The 20,283-nt window shown below is 36.9% G+C and overlaps 1 protein-coding gene across 9 annotated transcripts in view; it reads right to left on the bottom strand.

Annotated features, from left to right (window-relative positions):
- Window positions 1-20,283, bottom strand: part of CACNA2D1 (calcium voltage-gated channel auxiliary subunit alpha2delta 1) — a 495,580-nt gene that overhangs the window by 76,215 nt on the left and 399,082 nt on the right. For all 9 annotated transcript variants that reach the window (XM_040472796.1, XM_040472797.1, XM_040472798.1 and 6 more), the window contains 2 exons: window positions 16,578-16,736; window positions 11,511-11,615 (listed from right to left, as the gene is read on the bottom strand). In XM_040472796.1, the coding sequence (XP_040328730.1) occupies window positions 11,511-11,615; window positions 16,578-16,736 (264 nt within the window). The remainder of the gene's footprint in view (window positions 1-11,510; window positions 11,616-16,577; window positions 16,737-20,283) is intronic.

The raw sequence follows: 20,283 nt of genomic DNA, 5'->3' as shown, positions 1-20,283 counted from the left end.
TAGGAGAAATTTCTACAGCGGTTTCCATAATTCACAAGTGTACCAGAATCTGGAGCCTTCGAATAACCCACATCCCTAGTTTTATAGCATTATGAAATAAATAAAAGTGTCCAAGTTCACCTTTCACACTTAATTTATTTTATAAAGCCCAACGATCTGAAAGCTACTTGCAGCCTGCAGAGTTTTGATGGCTTAGTTTAATCCATCTTAACCTCTTAACGCTGTGAAAAGCATGTCCCTTAGTGGTCAAGTCCGACTACACAGAAGGCTCTTGGGTGGGCAAATGATGATTGGCACAGCCACAGGGAGGCCCAGGAGAAAGAGACAGATGACCAGCTATGTGCAGTCCGCAAGACGTTATGAAATTTGGATTACAGATCATTTAAATTCTTAACTCTGCCACTTAGTAGCTGTATGACTTTCAACAAGTTATTTAACTTCTCACATTTTGGTTTTTGGATTTCCAAAATGGGGATGATGGTAATGGCAATAAAAATATTTTTATCCTATGATTATTCCCATTGTAAATGAAAGGATACATATAAAGCTCTTATGGTACATGGAAAATTATAAGATCAATCAATATGAACTATGGTAACGAAGATGATGATGATAATGAAGAGAACTACAACTTCTAGAGTCAAATTATCAGTATTTCATGGGCAACGTTTTCCATCAGTAACACAACAGCATTCCATGCCTCAAAAAGAACTCAAAATCATTCAAAATGACACCTTTCTAGAGGAGCAACTTTGGCTTGCTTTATTACATTTAGCGATAAATCAAAGACAAGACGCCAATATTGTCTAAATGCCACTGTGTCCATATGAGATATGTGTATAGGAAAGTTCCAGTCATCTGACAAAGGCAAGAATTTAGTCAAGGACTGTTGAATTTGTGCAAGCAAATAACATCAAACCACTTTAAAGAGGAAAACAAAATGCATTCGTCATATAGGTTTTGCAGTCGTGATCTTTTTTTTAAATTTTTTTTAATGTTTATTTTATTTATTTTTGAGAGAGAGAGAGAGAGAGAGAGAGAGAGAGAGACAGACAGACAGTGTGAGCAAGAGAGGGCAGAGAGAGAGAGAGGGAGACCCAGAATATGAAGCAGGCTCCAGGCTCTGAGCTGTCAGCACAGAGCCTGACACACGTGAGGCTTGAACCCAACGAGCCGTGAGATCGTGACCTGAGCCGAAGTCGGCCGCTCAAAGAACCAAGCGGATTTATCTCTCCCATGTCCTCCATGTTGCATGCATAATGACATAGATACATGCCTTGGGATTATGTTGGTACTTAAAAATTATTAACAACGATTACAATGAATCACCCTCACGTTATCAGGTAATAAGGAAGTAATTTCTAGTTCTCCTACCCTCTGCATACATTTATAGTTCATGATAAAGGAAGAATAAGTGATGGGTACACTGCATTTCCAAGCAATCTGTAGCTTGGCCAAGACTATCATCAGCTGGGAGGTCGGAAAATAAGTGATAGACTGATTTAGTTCAGACATGCTTGGGTAAGGCCAAATACTTCATTGACACTGATAATGAGAACACTCATGAAAAACTGTGTGTCAGACTTATTAGAGTGTATGGAAAGATGCCATCAATACAATCATATTTTACATAAACTTAAACCTCCCTACTTATAAGATGATACATGCAAGAGTGGAACATCAATTCTGCTCCATATGTGAATTACATGGAAGTAAATATTGATGAGATGATTATCTTTAATTTTTTTTAATCTTTAAGTTTATTTTACTTATCTTTGAGAGAGGGAGAGAGAGAGAGCGCACGAGCAAGGAAGGGGCAGAGAGAGAGGGGAAGAGAGAGAATCCCAAGCAGTCTCTGCACTAACAGTGCGGTGCCAGATGGCAGGCTGGGTCCCACTAACTGTGAGAACATTACGTGAGCCAAAATCAGGAGTCGGCCTCTTAACTGACTGAGCCACCTAGGTGCCCCTAAATGATTATCTTTTAAAAGAAGAACAAAGTTATTGCGTTGTTCTTACATTTTTTTTTTTTATTTTTGTATAGTTTACCTTAGGAGCAGATTGTGTATTTACACGTATGTCTGCCATATCAGTAAACACTTAGCAACTACTATGCATCAAGCACTGTGCTACCCTCAAAGGATTCAAGAGTACATTTACAAATCAACATTACCCCTACTTCATGGAGCTTCAAGCTCACCTCATAATGTGATGTTAAGATGATTTATTGTAATTGTCATCAATAAAGGTAAAATACCAACATAATCTCAAGGCATGTATCTATGTTACGTATCCACATGTAAGATGTGACAGGAATATCTGTTCGGTTCTTTAAGATAATATATATAAAACCTACAGGACTATTGCATTTTGCTTTTCTTTCTTTTTTTTTTTTTTTTCAATTTTATTTGAGAGAGACAGACAGACAGACAGACACAGTGGAGGGAGGGACAGAGGGCACAGAGAGAGAATCTCAATCTGAGAAAGAGAATCTGAGAGAGAATCTGCCCAGTGAAGAGCCTGACAAGGGGCTCAATCCCACAAGCCTCGGATTATGACCTGAGCCAAAACTAAGAGTCGGACACTCAACAGACTGAGTCACCTGGGCTGCCCCTGTTTTTCTTTTTAAAGTTATTCTGTGTTATTTTTTAGAACAAGTTCCTTCATAGAGGGAAGTTCAAAATGAGAGAGCAGATAAATAATTAATCAAAAATGGTAACCTGAGAGAATGAAAACAGAGGAAAGATGGTGTTGAACACAGAATGATAAAGCGGTATGTGGGAAAGGGAGTGCTCTATGCTCTAGGAAGACTGAGCAGATATCTATGGGAACTGGAATGCTTAATCTGAGAAGAAAGCAGCTTCAGAAAAAGCAGAAGGGCATGCCTCTTTAGGTCCATGGATTTACCACAAACAAAAGGCCATCCTGATTCTCGGTGATACAATTCTATCCAGAGATTAATTCAAGTGTATTTTCTTTACATTTTCTGTATGTCTTCTTTTTTTTTTTTAACGTTTATTTATTTTTTGGGGACAGAGAGAGACAGAGCATGAACGGGGGAGGGGCAGAGAGAGAGGGAGACACAGAATCGGAAACAGGCTCCAGGCTCTGAGCCATCAGCCCAGAGCCCGACGCGGGGCTCGAACTCCCGGACCGCGAGATCGTGACCCGGCTGAAGTCGGACGCTTAACCGACTGCGCCACCCAGGCGCCCCACATTTTCTGTATGTCTTCTTATATACTGTGTGCTTCATGTAACACTCAACTTCCATTTTTCACTAGATTTTAGATAGTAAGGATTCTGTAAAATGTTTGGTAGTAGTATTACACCTGAAGAGAATGTGTCTGATAATATTTTCCTTAGTTCAGGGAATAAAGTATCAACATTAATTTTATACTAAGAGAAACAAGTGTAAATAAATCTGTCAGAGAGGAAGACAGAAAGACACACACACACACACACACAACATGACTTTGACATGGATAATCTCTCTGCTGAGGGGCCAATGTTACTGGTGATTCCTGTTACCAACTCTACAGTAACTCCAGCATAAATAACACATTTGGTTTTTTTGAACAAAAGCATATTTTCTATTCTAAAGCTGAAAAGCTCTTAGTAACTGCTGCAAGTGGCAAAATGTCTAAAATGAAGCTTTTTAGAAGCAGTGCATTTGTTACCCGGTATTACAACGTTTTACAAATCTCAGCGCCGCATATATTTAAACACTGCTTCCAAAGGCTTCATTCTTGCCCGATGGAGAAGCCAGGCAAAGACAGCAGAGAAGGCAACAAATCACTTTCCTTACCATCTGTTGAAAAATTAATTGACAATTTTCACTGTTACTATATAAAACACATACCCAGATTCTATAATTTGTAATTTGGTTTAGATTTTAGTGGGCTACAGATTATTTATTTCTGCTATGGATCTGACAAATAGGAAAGACTTTGCTAATCATTTTTTAAATAACTAAAAAAAGTAACAATGCATCTGTCATGCCGTTGTAATTTTGGCGACACTTTATTTTGAAATCCATGCATATTTTCCATTTGTTCTTATTCAATTTACTGGTTATTTTGAAATTTTCACGTTACAAATTTTTGATGCTTTTGCATTTTTTTATTAATTCTGAGAAATAAGCTAGGCATCAGAGGACTATTTTCTAACTGGCTAGACAATCTTAAGCGTGTACTGTTAACCAATCTTTTTGCCATTCTACAGAAAATCAAATATCTTTAATTTTGCTAGGCCTGGGAATTATCTTTCAACTCTGTGTCTGGTTTCACTTTCCTTTATTCATTTGTTTGGATTCTGTGATAGAGTTCATTTTAGTTTTGGCACCATTTTTAAGGAAGTGTCGTACACGCGGGTGAACCCTAAGGAACGGGACTGCTGCAGGTAAAGATCGTAACGTGAATGCATTTTAATATGGAACAGCTGTGTGAAGAGATTAACATGGACTCAGTTTTAAAGCCGTACCTATCTATAATCAGGTAGATTAATTCCCAAGAGTAGTACACGTCCAAAGAATCCAAACATTTTGTTCTAATTCTTAAACCTTTTGGCCTCATTAAATTGTGCTGTATATCTGCAGCCTCATTCATCAGCTCTCCGGATGCACCTCATCACACTTACCTGGGTTGCTCTGAATGATTTCTAATGTCATCTGGGTGAAAAATGAATGTAAATGAAGCATTCAGCAGCCACATTTATGCCAAGCAAGAGGCTTGGGGGGAGGGGGGGAGGCAGAATTCAAAGAGTAGTTTTCAGAGTTTTCTGTTAAAGCTCATCCAACTTTATGACTTGGTAATTTTGATATTTTTTGAAAACACAAGGGAACTTTGTTTTAAAGGACGTCTTTTAAAATAAAGTTATAATCAAATAGAGAATTTTTAAGAGTATTGAAAGCATTTTACTACATCTATCAAATTTTATTTTTGCACACTGGCCATTCGAAAAATAACATGGCTAGGGAAATTCTGAGTAATAGATTATGTAACAAATATTAATTATGCAGGTATGGGATTGGTAATACAGGGTTCTAGATCCTGTCACCATAAACATCTTTGCTGCAAGCAATTTCACTGCAAACATTTTGCGGTGTAAATATTGGTTTTAAGGCAATTTCACCGTAAAAGATAAAATCATGAAATATAAAAGAGGGTCATTCATTTAAAAAGACACAACGAAAGATGGAAAATGAGTAACAAGATGTCAAGGAATTTATTTTGCGTAATACAAAATATTTGAATTCGTTCCAAACGTATAATGTGGATTCAGAGCGATACTGCAAAATTCACTGCTCTTATTTTGTGGGTTAACCTAAACACTGGTCTTCAAAGTCATTCATTCATTGTGTTATACTTGTTTTGGTTTTTTTTGCTTGTTCATTTGTCTCTTCCCTTGGCATTATACTTTTTTTTCCTCCTTTGTTTGCTAAAATCTCTTCCTTTGTTAAGAGAGGTATCAGTTTCCAAATACTAGGATGCATAATTGTCACTCAGTTTGCATTTTTTGTGTGTGCTGTGAAAGCCTTCTACACTGTTGTTTCTTCTTGGCATACTGGCATATATCCATTGATAGACATTCCAAAGTTCTATAGGAAATGTGGGTTTACAACTCTGTGTCACAGTATATACCACTGTGAGGGCTAACAGTTATGTAATACAGAAATACATAGAATAATCACAATTACACAGAATTATACAGTATAATACAGAAATACACACAATAATGCATTGAAGGAGAAAGAAATCTAACTTTCAACCAGTTTGAAAAAACAGAACTGTCAAACCAAACTACCAATAAATTATTTTTTTTTTATGTCTTATGGCAAAATTGCCTTATGGCCATTTAGTTATGAGGTGAAAATAATTGCAAAGAAAATCCTTGTGGCAAAGATGTTTATGGGATTTTTGCTTATGGCAAAAACACTGAACATTCTGGGTCATGTACACCCTTACATGACAAAGGTAGACAATTAATTATCTTCCATATCAGTATCTGTGGGCTGTGACTCTCTCAGACTGAATGGGCGGGTGGGTGGGAGGTTGGGAATTGTGAATAAGAAGAAGTTAGAAAGGGGTCCTCAAATTCATTCACAGCCATTTGAAATCATATATGAAGTGCGTATATATATATATATACACACTACTTTTGGTGGGTATATATACATACTCTATGCACACATATGACCTTAGCAAAAGCAATTAACTGTACAAAATGATGTCTTGACCAAAGAAAAATACACTCAAAGGCCTGACTTAAAAGTGATCATCTGCTATCATCTATTCACTGTTAATTGATATGGAACATGCGAATACCAACAGATGATTTTTTTTGTTTAATAAAGTTTTCCCACATGAGAAAATGCGGGAAGCCATTACACTTCAAGGTAGAGTTCGTAAGAAGGACAAGACAGCAATTTTGCCATAAACGTAATTACTACTTGTTCAGTTCAGGAAGCTATGATCTGCATCTATCTGTCCCTCCTCTTTCAAGGATCTCTGTCAATTATTTTTCTGTTTTGTATCTATAAGCTTTCCCTGTATGTCTCTTTATGAACCTGTAACACAGAATAATGAATTAAGCTCTTCCATCCTTAAAAACAAAGTATGGAGATACACACACATACACCCATACCTGTGTGTGTATCTAAACTATGACCTTGAGTCGATGGTCTTAATTCCCCCGTGATATTTGCAAATATTTTAGAAAAAATGTTTTATATTCAGATTTCTCTTTTCTCACCCCTCGTTTACTTCTCAACCACCAGCTGGCTTTTATTCATACAATTTTATATTAGAAAGCTCATGCCAAAGTAGCACACATGGTCTCTTGTTACTGGAGATACAATGGACAGAGGGGATGCCCATTTAAAATAGATATAGGGGTGCCTGGGTGGCTCAGTCGGTAGGCATCCAGCTTCAGCTCAGGTCATGATCTCACGGTTTGTGAGTTTAAGCCCCACAAGCTGTACTGACAGCTTGGAGCCTGGAACCTGCTTCAGATTCTGTGTCTCCCTCCCTCTCTCTCTCTATCTCTCTCTGAAGTAAATAAACATTAAAATGTTTTCAAAAATAGATATAGGGGCACCTGGGTGGCTCAGTGGGTTAAGCGTCTGACATTGGCTCAGGTCATGATCTCACATTTGGTGGGTTCGGGCCCTGCATCGGGCTCTGTGCTGACAGCTCGGAGCCTGGAGCCTGCTTCGGATTCTGTGTCTCCCCCTCTCTTTACCCCTTCTCCACTCATGCTCTGTTTCTCTCTGTCTCAAAAATAAATAAAAATTAAAAAAAATACGCATAAATTTGTATGTATGGATATATCTGTGTATGTAGGTAAGCATATATGTATAAGTGTGCTTATCACAAAAACTTTGCTACAGCCACTGAAATTAGAATCACAGAAACAATCAAGTATCTAATTCCAAGAACATCTTAATGTTTATGTGAGGTAAAAATAACAATTAAATATTGCAGAAACTAAGCATTAATTTTCAAAGTTGCTTTGGCATTAATACAAGTGTGTGCCCTTAAGAAAAGTGTGTGTCCATAAAGCACAGAGGTCAGTATGTGAGCAAACAGCAGGACTGTTGCATAAGACTGGATTCATTAGTTTGACAAAAGTGAATGTGATATGAATCGTTTATTATGTGGTTTACTATGTCACAAAATGCTTTGTTTAAAAGTTTAGTTCCTATAAAAGGTGAAGGGGATGAGAAGTAGTGTTTCAAGATATTAATATATAGACTGGACTTTTTTAGGATGCATAGAAGGAAAAATGGCTTTAAACCAGTAAGTTCTTCATTTATTCAATTAAACAATTTGTGATAGTAGAGGATAAAAACTATTGCTTTCCTGATGACATAAATCCTCTTGTATTAAAACAAACGTTTATGCTATGCCTTCAAGACATGTTATTGTGTTAATCCTGGATGCAAATACAGTTTTCAAGGAGAAAAAAAATTACAAATGTAGATGAAAATTACTTCTCTTTTTATACATTTTTTATTAATTTAAATTTGTTAAAATATATACTCCTTAAAATCAAGATTTGTCTGTGACAAATTCTGACATAATATGTAAAATTCATTGCCACATTAATTTAAGAATTCTTCCATTTTATTTTATTTTTAAAAATTTTTTAATGTTTATTTATTTTTGAGAGACAGAGAGAGACAGAGCCCAAGGAGGAGAGGGAGACACAGAGTCTGAAGCAGGCTCCAGCTCCGAGCTGTCAGCACAGAGCCAGACACGGGGCTTGAACTCACTAATTGCGAGATCATGACATGAGCTGAAGTCGGTCGCTTAACCGACTGAGCCACCCGGGTGCCCCAAGAATCCTTCCATTTTAAAAGAAGAAAAATATCCAGAAGTAAGTGAGATTCCCAGTGGTAGGTTTGGATGATACATTAATAAAATAAAAGATGATTTATCTAAACTTGTATCCGTTTAAAAACAGTGATATAAATGGTGGGGCTTGTACTTACTTACATACTTCTATCATAAAATCATATTCTTAAAATTATGACTAAATTTAAGGTGCCAAAAGGTCACTTCCAAATGATGAAAGTAAGATTAACTACTAGAATTTTGAGATACAGTTGAATTTTGATTAAATTTGTTTTATTTGAGTTCTTTAAAATATGGTAATGTTAGAATTATTTAGAACATTTAAATAAGCTGAAAATTCCTTGCCCCAAGTTATTTTCATAATTACGTTTGTCCTATAATAGAAATCCTGCTTCCAACTTCTTTTTTTTTTTTTTTTAATTTTTTTTTCAACGTTTTTTATTTATTTTTGGGACAGAGAGAGACAGAGCACGAATGGGGGAGGGGCAGAGAGGGAGGGAGACACAGAATCGGAAACAGGCTCCAGGCTCTGAGCCATCAGCCCAGAGCCCGACGCGGGGCTCGAACTCACGAGAACCGCGAGATCGTGACCTGGCTGAAGACGGACGCTTAACCGACTGCGCCACCCAGGCGCCCCCCTGCTTCCAACTTCCTTGAGATAGTCTCAATTCATTTACTGTCATGCATTAAAAACTATCTCCAAATCTGAACTCGCTGCTGGATACCTAGAGTTCAGAGGTAAACAAAACACAGGCCCAGTCTTGTGGGATCTAGTAATCCAGAGAGGGGACCAAGGAGAGCTCCCATGGGGACAGTACAGTGTAAGGGACATGTAGGATCCCATACAGTGTGCTTTGGGATCAGAGCACAAGCGTCCAAACAAGCCTGAAGGGGAGGGGGGTGTCAGGGACATCCTCCAGGGGGTGATGATTGCCCTGAATTTTGAAAAATGAGTAGTTACTAAGTAAGGTAATTAAATGTACATTATATCTTAGATTAATGCACCTGGATCTTCCCATTTCTTTTCATTCTGATATTTTTTTTGGAAAGAACTATTTATGACATCAAGTTATCATCTGAAAGTATTCGGTCAATGGTTCAATTTATTAACTTTTTCAAAAGAAATGGTTTCTCTATACGATTAAAATCACTAGGTCCTTAGGAAAAAAAAGAGAAAAAAACCTCAACCTATGGATGAAACTTATGTCATAACATAATTACAGTATATGTAAGTATTCAAAGAGTTGAGTATTAAAAAGATTTGTAGTGAATTTGAGGTTTTATGTGTGTGTATGTTTTCAATTCTTCGATCATATTGCAATCACATATAGGCTAAAAAGCACCTAGGAGTATTCAAAGTATTCTAAAAAAATTCATCAATACTGTACCCAATTAGTCACAATACTGTGTCTGCAAAACTATCGAAATATATTAATTCATCTTTTCCCTCTCTCCTTTTAATTCCTAGAATACATATAAAACAATCTACTAGAAATCATGATGAACGACACCTCTCCAAATGGTGAAAACAGCAATTAAAACCAAAGCGAATTGGCATTTTCTTCAATAGAGAGTTCTTCTGGATCAATGTGTAATATCTGTTGGAATTCTTGAAACACAAGAAACAGCTTATGATTTATCATTACTTTCCTAATGGATCCTTAGCATGTTAGAAAACCGAATTAAGAATCATTCTCTTATCAAATGTGAAGAGTCAGTCAGAAAGTTGAAATAAACTGATGGTAGGATTGCTAGAAAGATAGTTAGTTACAGTTGACATCCTCTGCAGTATCAGCAGGTTTAGGTACATGGATGAACGTTCGAAATAGGTCTCCCAACAATACTTTTTTCTGCAGTTACATAATCACTGAAACAAATATATTACAACCTCAAAATTCCTGTCTTCACATTCCTCATTCCTTATGGAAGCAGCATACTTTAAAAATATTATGCACATTAAAGAATTTGCCTAATATATTCTATTGAGTGTGTAAAACTGAATAAAGGAAACTTCCTCGAAAATGGTGTTGGGAAGCCAGAAGGGGAAGGGGAAGGTCTCAGGCCCTAACACCCCTCATCAGGTGCAGATCCCAATAAGAAGTACTTTGCATTTGCAAGAAAAACAGCCTACTTTCCCACTCCAGCAGGAGAAAGAATTTCTCTTTGCCCAGGAACGAGCTCAGCCAATAACAAAATATCTCAACTCAGCCAAGGAGAAACCATCGCCACCCTGAACGCTGGCTTTCCTCCAATGGGTTTTGGCTCAAGCAGTGGTTTGCAACTCTCTCTTTTTTTTTCCCTGCAGAGTTCCTCTTCTTTGATATGGATACTTGCCTACCGCTTGCCATAGCTTACATGTCCTGAGCTGGAATTCTTCTGTTATTCCTGAATAAACCCATTTTGCTGATAAAATAACTGGCTGTTTTACTTTTTTTTTTTTTTTAATGTTTATTTATTTTTGACAGAGAGAGACAGAGCATGAGCGGGGGAGAGGCAGAGAGAGAGGAAGACACAGAATCGGAAGCAGGCTCCAGGCTCTGAGCTGTCTGCACAGAGCCCCACACGGGGCTCGAACTCACAGACCGTGAGATCATGATCTGAGCTGAAGTCGGACACTCAACCGACTGAGCCACGCAGGCGCCCCTGGCTGTTTTACTTTGAAAGTTGACAAAATAAAAATGATTTTCAAATAAGGATGCAATTTTTGCTGTTATAAATTGCTTCATTTGGAAATCTACAGAACAATGTCTATATGAAGATAATTTTTAGACATATGTAGGAAGTTTTAGTATTACTGTAATAATTAAATGATCACAAAGTTTTCCTAGAAAAGCTTAAACTGTTCCTATTTTTCCATTCTCTTCTGGTTACTCTCTTCCTATAACATTTTCTCATACAGAATTTATACATAAGAAACAGATAGGATTTTATAGGTCCAAATTATTTTATTAATAAATTAGATAGAAGGTAATTAAGGATCACATAAAAAGTATTACGCTGAATAATTCTGTAACTGCGTCAGTGGTTTATAATCCATGATCCATATGACTTTATAATCAGCATGCTAATTTCCCCTCTTAGTGACCCTCCGTCACATCTCTTTAAAAACCACGTACATTGATACCAAAATGAAAGAAAATACTAGAAAATCACTCACTTTTTTATCTTTGTTGTATTTGGCAAATATCTCCTGGGCTCTCTCTTCTCCTCCATCCGTGAACAACATGATAATCTTATTGCAGTTGGCTCTAGAAACATTATACTGTAAATAAAATTTAAAAAATGTGTATCATTCACACACAAAAAGGTAAGGAATATGAAGCAATACGGAAAGAGCATGAACAGACTGAAAGGAAGGGTGTAGTATCTGTTCAGAAAGTATACTCTAAAGAACCAGTCCCGGGTCAGGCCAGACCCATCTCTACAAGGGACTCTCCTTACCCCCCAGATATCCATGGGTCTCACTTCCTTTCGGTCTTTGATCAAATGTCACCTAGGAGTGAAGAATTTGCTGAAAATGGCTTTAAATTGTACTCTCTCTCCCAGGTGGTATTTTTCTTCATAGCATTTTACATTGTTTTATGTATACAGTATGTATTTTATTTGTTTGCATTTTGTTGGCTTCCCCTGATTGAATGTTAAGTGCTGTAAGGGCATGAAGTTTTGTCTTGTCTGATCCTGAAGAGTCTGGCATGTAATAACCTCTCAGTGGTTGATTAATAAATGGATTTTAAATGAATGGTTATGTCAGTTTTATGCCTCTGTAATTGTACCAGAAACAAATAAGTGGTATTAATGAAAAATGTGCATACCCTTCCACATGTATTTTCAATCCATTGACAAACATTTTTGCTCCCTGTCCTCTTCCTTCACCATATTTTATTCACTTTACTGCCCCAAACTGCAAACTTCTAGTTGATCCCTAACACCCAGCACTCTTTTGTATCTTTGTAAAGGCTGATACCTAATCCCAGAATATCCTCCTATCCTCTCTCAATCTGCCACACATACTCGAATCCTGAAAGACTCAATTCCAAAGATAAATCCTCCCTTAAACCTTCAGGTCCCCAAAGAGTCAGACAGAGGAAAACAGTGATTAGCACCAAAGGGCCACTAAGATGAAGAACTAATTTAGAAAGCTGGAGTTCTCTGAGGTCTGAAATCATCATCTCAAGCTCCTACTGTTGTGAAATGTGTTTGCACAAGTGTTGAGAATAAAAGATTTCACTACTTTACGAATGCTCGGCTTCTCTGAAAATGTCAAGCCTCCAGCTCAGTACTGCTGAATGGAGGTATAATGCAAGCCAAATTTGTCATTTAAAAATTTTAAAAGCCACACTAAAGAATGTCTGAAAAATATCTGAAATTAATTCTACTAATATATTTTATTTAATCTAGTCACCCCCAAAATATTATCAATTGAACATGGAATCCATATGGAAATTATTGAGATAATATACACTTTTTTTTCTTTCACACTAACTCTTCAAATTCTGGTGTGTATTTTATGTTTATAATGCATTTCAATTCAAACCAGCCGCATTTCAAGTCTCAACAGCCACATGTGATTTTGAGTAACATAAAGGCCATCACTGCCCTGGCCTTAAAATGATTACTATTTTTGAAAGAAATCATTCATTCTCTTGTAGTATTTAGGTTTCTTAAAAAAAAAAAAATCTCACTTTTCAAAGAAGATAAATCTCATTTCCTGTTGTAAAAGTTAATCAAGATAATATTATGCTCTACTGATGAAAAGATCCCATTTCATATAATGGCATCCCATTGACTAGGCCATTAGAACACTGGCAGTTAAAGCTTTAAACCAAGTATTATGAAAACTCAAATACGACTAATATAATTTGTCACATTCAAGCATCGTTCTTTAAAGAAAGCCATCTGAAAATTGGACTTATCAAAAAGTTTCATATTTTATCATCAAAATGCTTTCGTGAAAGGTGTTGAAAATCCCTTAACTAGAATTAATTTCTTTGATGATTTCATTTTATCTACATATATGAGATGGGCAAAATAACATGTACCTAAAAGACTGTTTCATAAAAGTGATTCAAGGTTCTTCATTAGAACTTGGTTCCAATTTTGGAAGTAATGTTGGTATTGTTATTACTCAACACAAATACGAGGGTAGGTAAGGACATTGGGGCATGCTGATCATTTGTGTAATTAGAATAGTAATGTTTCCCAAGAAGGATAGATATTAGGACACACAAAAAAGGCGGAATGAAGAAATGTTTTGCTTTCAACAAGATTTTCCCCCAGGAGGAGCCTCCTGAGTAGACACGTGGTCCAGCAAAGTCAGCAACTAGTCAAAGGAAGTGCAACCATCTAAAGAATCACACAATCATAACAATTATATGTTACCGATCTGTAACAAATTAAGAAAAGGAAAGAACTCGACTATTTCAATAAAATGACAGTACAGATGGTAACTTATTTTGTTATTTCATAACAAATTATATTACGTGTCTTCTTGCTTATCCTTGTATTCTGTGTGGCCAGTATACAGCCCAGAATCTATCATACTTATATTTAATTTTTTTTTTGAAAAATGCATCTCCGTATATTTGTAATATTTTCTGAAATGCAACTGAGGACTAATTCAAATCTTAATTTAAGGCATACTGTGGGATAAATGATACATTTAATTCTATTTGATACTTGCTTTAGGGATCTTAATAATAGACCTTGCAATGACAAACAAAAAACAGAGAATGACATTGTGCAATAAGACACCTAGAAGTATTTGGAAGAGGTAACAAAATTCCCTTCAACTTTGAATAAGGCAAGCCATGACATGTGGGAAAATTACTTTAAAATGAAGAACTGTAGTGCTCGCTTCGGCAGCACATATACTAAAATGAAGAACTGTAATACGTAAAGGACACGTGGAAAGCAGACCAGATGAGACTGGCTTCAGGAATAACTGAGAACAGATTAAAAATAATTTATAATTATAGAGGCAGTACGAGAGGCCAATAGGAGTTAAATCATATTTTATCAGCAACTAGTAATGAATCTGGGAGTTAATGTGGCCTCTCTACTGAGACTGGCTCTGAAATAGTACATTAGGCTTGAGACTCCTTATCATTTCACAACTGAAACCTGAATAGGAGGGAACGAAGTGAGGTAAATTAACAATACCAAGAAGAGCAGTTAAGATGCCACCAACTTGGTTGACTCAAAAGAAAAAGAACTTCTTTGAAAAAACTCCACAAACTTGTATTTCTTTACTACAGAAAGAAGACATCTTAATCTAATGGTCAATTACATTTGAATTTCAAAGTTTTGAGTTTTCATCCTTCTATGAGCCAACATACATCATTTCATAAGCATATGCATTTTACCAAATGTAACTCCCCTGGGAACTACAACACTGAACTACTTGGCTTTTCTGTCTCCTTACTTGCTGATCTAATGCTATCTAATAAATATCACCACCGCAAACTCGGTATGTCTGAAGCGGAGCTATTACTACCCTCACATACCTCTACTTAGATTCCTGTGTTACCAGCCACCTAGCATTCTAGTCCAGAGAACTATCTGATTATCACCACATCACCCTCCTTAACATTTTTTTTGCCTTTACTCCAACACCAGGATTTCTATAACAGCTAAACTTAGAACACTCGTTAGACCATGTCATTCTCATATTATAAACTTTTCATTTGTTCCTAAACACCTCATTAACTGATACCCCATGGCCTTTTTATTTCCCTTGCAGCTCCCGCATTGTTATGTCCCAGCCATGCCAAACCACCTGCCATTTTTCCCATGTGCCATGTTGTCCTATATGACTGTGGCTTTGTCCATGTTGTTCTTTTTCTCTGAAGTGATTTTCCCCTCTCTCGTGTACCTACCTAAATTCTACTCATTCTTCAAAATCCTGTTTTCAAGGAAATGCCCCACTTTCCTGACATCCTTTGGGTAAGTCAAACTCCGCCTCAGTCATGTTCAAATAAACACACTGTGAATGCCCTATAACAGCACTAACGCATTGTACTAGGAATGATGATTTCCCATGTCATGCTGGACCTTCTTGAGATCAGACAGCCTTGTTTACTTCTGCTATTCTAGCAATAGTAATGTGACAGGAAATTGTGAGGCACACAATAAATATTGGCTGAATGAACAAATGAATGAGGCAACCAATCAGACATCTTGAAAACTATTTTAGAAGCCTTACTTAGGGAACAACCAAGTCCAACTTGCAGACAAGACTGCATTTAAGGGCCTATTCGGTGACTCAGCAAATATGGTTTGAATGATCAGCTGACTCTGTACCAGACACGTGTTAGTCATTAACTATAGTAATAATGACCATGACTCCAATACCAAGGCAACAACCCACACTCACATGAGGTTTGCTATGTGTCGGGTTCTGTGGACAATCCTGTCTATGGCCCTCTCTGCTGTACATGCCATGGTGTAAGTGAGGAAACCAAGGTATAGAAAGGTTAGGTTCACACTCTCAACCATGGTGATAATAGTGCCTCGTGAGAGATAAAAACCTCAATGACGACTCCTGCTCTAGAAGAGCTCAAAATGACAGACAACATGCCCACTTGAAAACACTAGTCCACAGCGTGAGGTATGTGCTAATGTATGGGGCAGGCAGCAAGCATGCTGGAGTCTGAGAGTCTAACTGGAGACTTGGATGGGTGATCTGGTGAGGGAGAGATCTTCACTGAGGAAGAAATTCCTGCTCTGAGACTTATATCCTATTCCCCTTAATGTCTGCCATTTGGACCTTTGTGGACATTAAGTAACAACTTTAAGAACCAAATAGATGTTTGAAACTAAAACATTTCTACCAACCACTGATGACTGAAAAACACATAAATATGGCAGCAAGTGAAATAAGAAAAAAGAAATGATATTCTAAATATGCCAACTAAGTTTGAAGTGCTTATGCAAAATTAAATAATTATCGTATGAATGTTTCTTTTGGAAAGAGAGTTCAAAGAGATGATGGAAGAGAAGATCTAAAAGGAAAAGAATGTCTACACGGTGTATGCCTTTGAGTTCGGGATTTAAAAATAAAAGTAGTTCAAAGATTTCTACTGCCTGGACACATCTGCTTTTTAAATAAAAGAAAAACATCAGTTATGTAACTGATAGTTACTGGTAGTACTAACCACCAGCCTACTGAAATTCATATGCTATGATTCAGTAATAAAAGAGAAAAGGGGATGGTATGGATACTTACATTAAGCAGCTGTTCGAAAGCAAAACTAAAGCCTTTCTTATAGTCTGTGATTCCTTTTGCTGTGATGTTATTCACTGCATCTTTCAGCACTTTCTTATTTCTTACGTTGGCTTGGACAAGGTGCTGAAAACAGCTCACATCCTGGGCATTGCTGTTAAACTGTGAAAGACACAAAAGTAAATACACAAATGAACATGAAAATCAATCACACAATTTTAGTTGCATTCGTGACTTCTACGTCCCAATCCTGTTGTGCTTTTTCTTTCATAAAGGAAAATGAGTAAACTGGTAACTGAAGTGCACTGATGATCAAATAGCAATTTTCATCTAAGCCTCCCTTCCTACTGTAACCCTGAGCCTGTGACTCACCTTCATGAAGCTTAGCTTCTCTGATTATGAATTTGGGACTTTAATTATGTAAGATCCCTTTCAGCTCTCAAATACCCGAGCATTTAGAGGGGGGAAAAAAAACCCAACAACAACAATGAAATGTATTCAGAATCCAGAAATGATATGGAGCAGGTTCAAGGAGAAACTAGCCATTTGCTTGCCTCTCATAAGGAAAAGCTAGGGGGGAAAATATTACACTTAACGACAGGAACAGGTTTAATGGAGGAAAGTAATACGAAAGAATTAGGAACAACGGGTGGCCTTTCAGAACCATCACTCCACAGCTTATATACCGAATGTCGTGGAATCATGAAGGCAAGGCTAAGGGCAAGCAGGTCCTGGAAGACAGGTTTTGCTCTAAGTGATGAGTCCCTGAAACACAAGGATGCTACAGGAGGAGAGAATGTAAACTTTGAGACCTGTCCAAAAGTGAAAATCTAACAATCATCACCAAAGCAGTATCACCAACCCCACAAAACGTGTTCACATAGTTCACTGGGCATTTCCAAAAGAACATAAGAACAAGAGAAGTAATGCAGTGAGATCCAGGGCACTAGAGGTCAGTGGGATCATCCTACCGTTGATCAACTCTGCTATTTGTATGAGCCACTTGGGCTCTTGGGGCCTAGAGTCACATCTGCAAAATGAAGTTAATAATAAAAACATATTTTCTAGAAGGTAGGGGTCTGGCCAGATGAAATGCTGGAGATATTCTTAAAAACATATAATTAAATAATTTTAACAGGTGGATCACAAACGAAAATATAAACTTTGTAACTGATCACATACTTTTATAAATGTAAAACATCATTCCTTTTTTTTTTTCCTCTGGAAATCATTGAAGCTTAATTATAAGGTGCACTGCACATTTCATTAATTCAATAAGCAAATGTTTACTATCAGCCTGTCATAGGTCAAAAATTATGGCAGGTGATGGTTTTATGCCTTCAGACATTTAGTAAATTATGCACAAACATATACATACATGTAAGCACATATATGATGTCTGCCTTCTGCTGCATTTACTCTAGAAATATTAATTTTTTCCTCTTTGCAAATATCCTACAAGATAAGTATTATTACTATTCATGAGGAAATTTAAGCACTGGGAGGTTAAATAACTTGCACATTGTCACAAAGCAAATAAGAGACAGGATCAGATTAGCACTGTGACACAGAGTCTGAGGGATTTTAACTATTCTTATAGAGCCTCTTACTGTATTACAATATATTATGATTCATTCTGTAAAGCGATATAATATTAGTCCCTAGGAGACAATATCATGAGTGGGTTCTAGTTTGTACTGTGAGCAGTCAGGGGGAAATTCCTGTGAGAAATGACATTTCCTGTGATTCTAGAGAAATGTTTCATTTAAGACTATGGAGGAAGGCAAAGAGAACAACAATGTAAAGGGCTATGATGTTAGGGGCAGGGAGAAGACTTTCAGAGAAATATAAAGGAGGAGAGTTTAGCTCACTCACATATGACTGAGGACAATGACATAAAAGGAGTTCAGAGAGGGAAGCAGGGCTAGATCATTCAGGGAATAACAGAAATGCTGAAGAATTGGGATTCGCTTTTCTGTCAAATGCTAAGTCACAGATTTTAAGCCACAAACAAAACAATTTAATGTAAAATTTTAAGAGATCATCTGAGCTGCTGTTTGGTAAACAGATTTAAGGTGAGCAATATTTAAAGGAGGGAAAATTATTAGAAGGCTATCGTAGTAACCTAGCTGAACATAATAAGGGGCTCTTGATTTGGAGACGGTCAGAACAGGAGGGGGTACAGATCTATTTTGGAGGAAGAATCCACAGCATATGATGGTGAAGTGGGTGTATAGCTGAGGAAGGCAATAGTGCCCTAAATGCCATGCAGGTGTCTGACATGGGCATCAGGATGGTGGAGGGTAGCAGGAGTGATAGGTTCAGGGGTACTTGGGGAAAAGACCAGGGAAGTGTAGAGCTCAAGGGAGGGCGAGTTTTCATAGCATTCAAAGTGTGAGACTCAAAAAAAAATCTTGGCTAAACGTTACAAAAAAAAAAAAAAAAAAAAAAAAAAAAAAAGAAGAAGGCTTCAGCATAGAAATTTGGTTTAAAACCTTGCATGTAATGATTCCAAACCCAGATAAAGACCCCACTAAAAAGTTGTACTATAGACCAATTTCCCTGATGAACATGGATGCAAAAATCCTCAATAAGATACTAGCCAACCAGATCTAACAATACATTAAAAGAATTATTCACCATGATTAAGTGGGATTTGTACCTGGGATGCAGGGCTGGTTCAAAATCAGCAAAACAATCAATGTGATACATCACATCAATAAAAAAAAGGACAAGAACCACACGATCTCAATAGATGCAAAGAAAGCATTTGACAAAATATAGCATCCTTTATTGATAAAACACTCAAGAAAATAGGGACAGAAGGATTATACCTCAAGATCATAAAAGTCATATATGAAAGACCCCCTCCCTGCTAACATCATCCTGAAAAAAACATAGAAAAATTGAGAGCTTTACCCCTAATGTCAGGAATATGACAGGGATGTCCACTCTCGCCATTGTTATTCAACATAGTATTGGAAGTCTTAGCCTCAACAATCAGACAACACAAAGGAATATAAGGCATCCAAATCAGCCAGGAGGAGGTCAAATTTTCAGTCTTCACGGATGAAATTATACTCTATATGGAAAACCCAGAAGATTCCACCAAAAAACTGCTAGAACTGGTCCATGAATTCAGCAAAGTTGCAGGACATAAAATCAATGCACAGAAATCAGTTGCATTTCTATACACCAATAATGATGCAACAGAAAGAGAAAGCAAGGAATCGATCCCATTTACAATTGCACCAAAACCCATAAAATACCTAGGAATAAACCTAACCAAAGAGATGAAAAATCTGTACACTGAAAACTATAGAAAGCTTATGAAAGACATTAAAGAAGACAAAAAAAAAAAAATGGAAAAGCATTCCATGCTCATGGATTGGAAGAACAAATATTGTTAAACTACTGATACTACCCAAAGCAATCTACATATTCAATGCAATCCCTATCAAAGTAACACCAGATGAACATAAGGGAAGGGAAACAAAAATAATATAAAAACAGGGAGGGGGACAAAACAGAGAGACTCTCAAATATGGAGAACAAACTGAGGATTACTGGAGGGGTTGTGGGAGGGGGGAGGGGCTAAATGGGTAAGGGGCACTAAGGAATCTACTCCTGAAATCATTGTTGCACTATACACTAACTAATTTGGATGTAAATTTAAAAAAAAATAAAAAAGTAAAAAAAAAAAAAAAAA

This window comes from Herpailurus yagouaroundi, unplaced genomic scaffold (genome assembly GCF_014898765.1).
Source record: "Herpailurus yagouaroundi ecotype Mexico unplaced genomic scaffold, PumYag 100, whole genome shotgun sequence".
NCBI classification, from domain to species: domain Eukaryota; kingdom Metazoa; phylum Chordata; class Mammalia; order Carnivora; family Felidae; genus Herpailurus; species Herpailurus yagouaroundi.
Note: the sequence above shows the minus strand (reverse complement) of the source record. Positions and strands in the feature narration are given on the sequence as shown.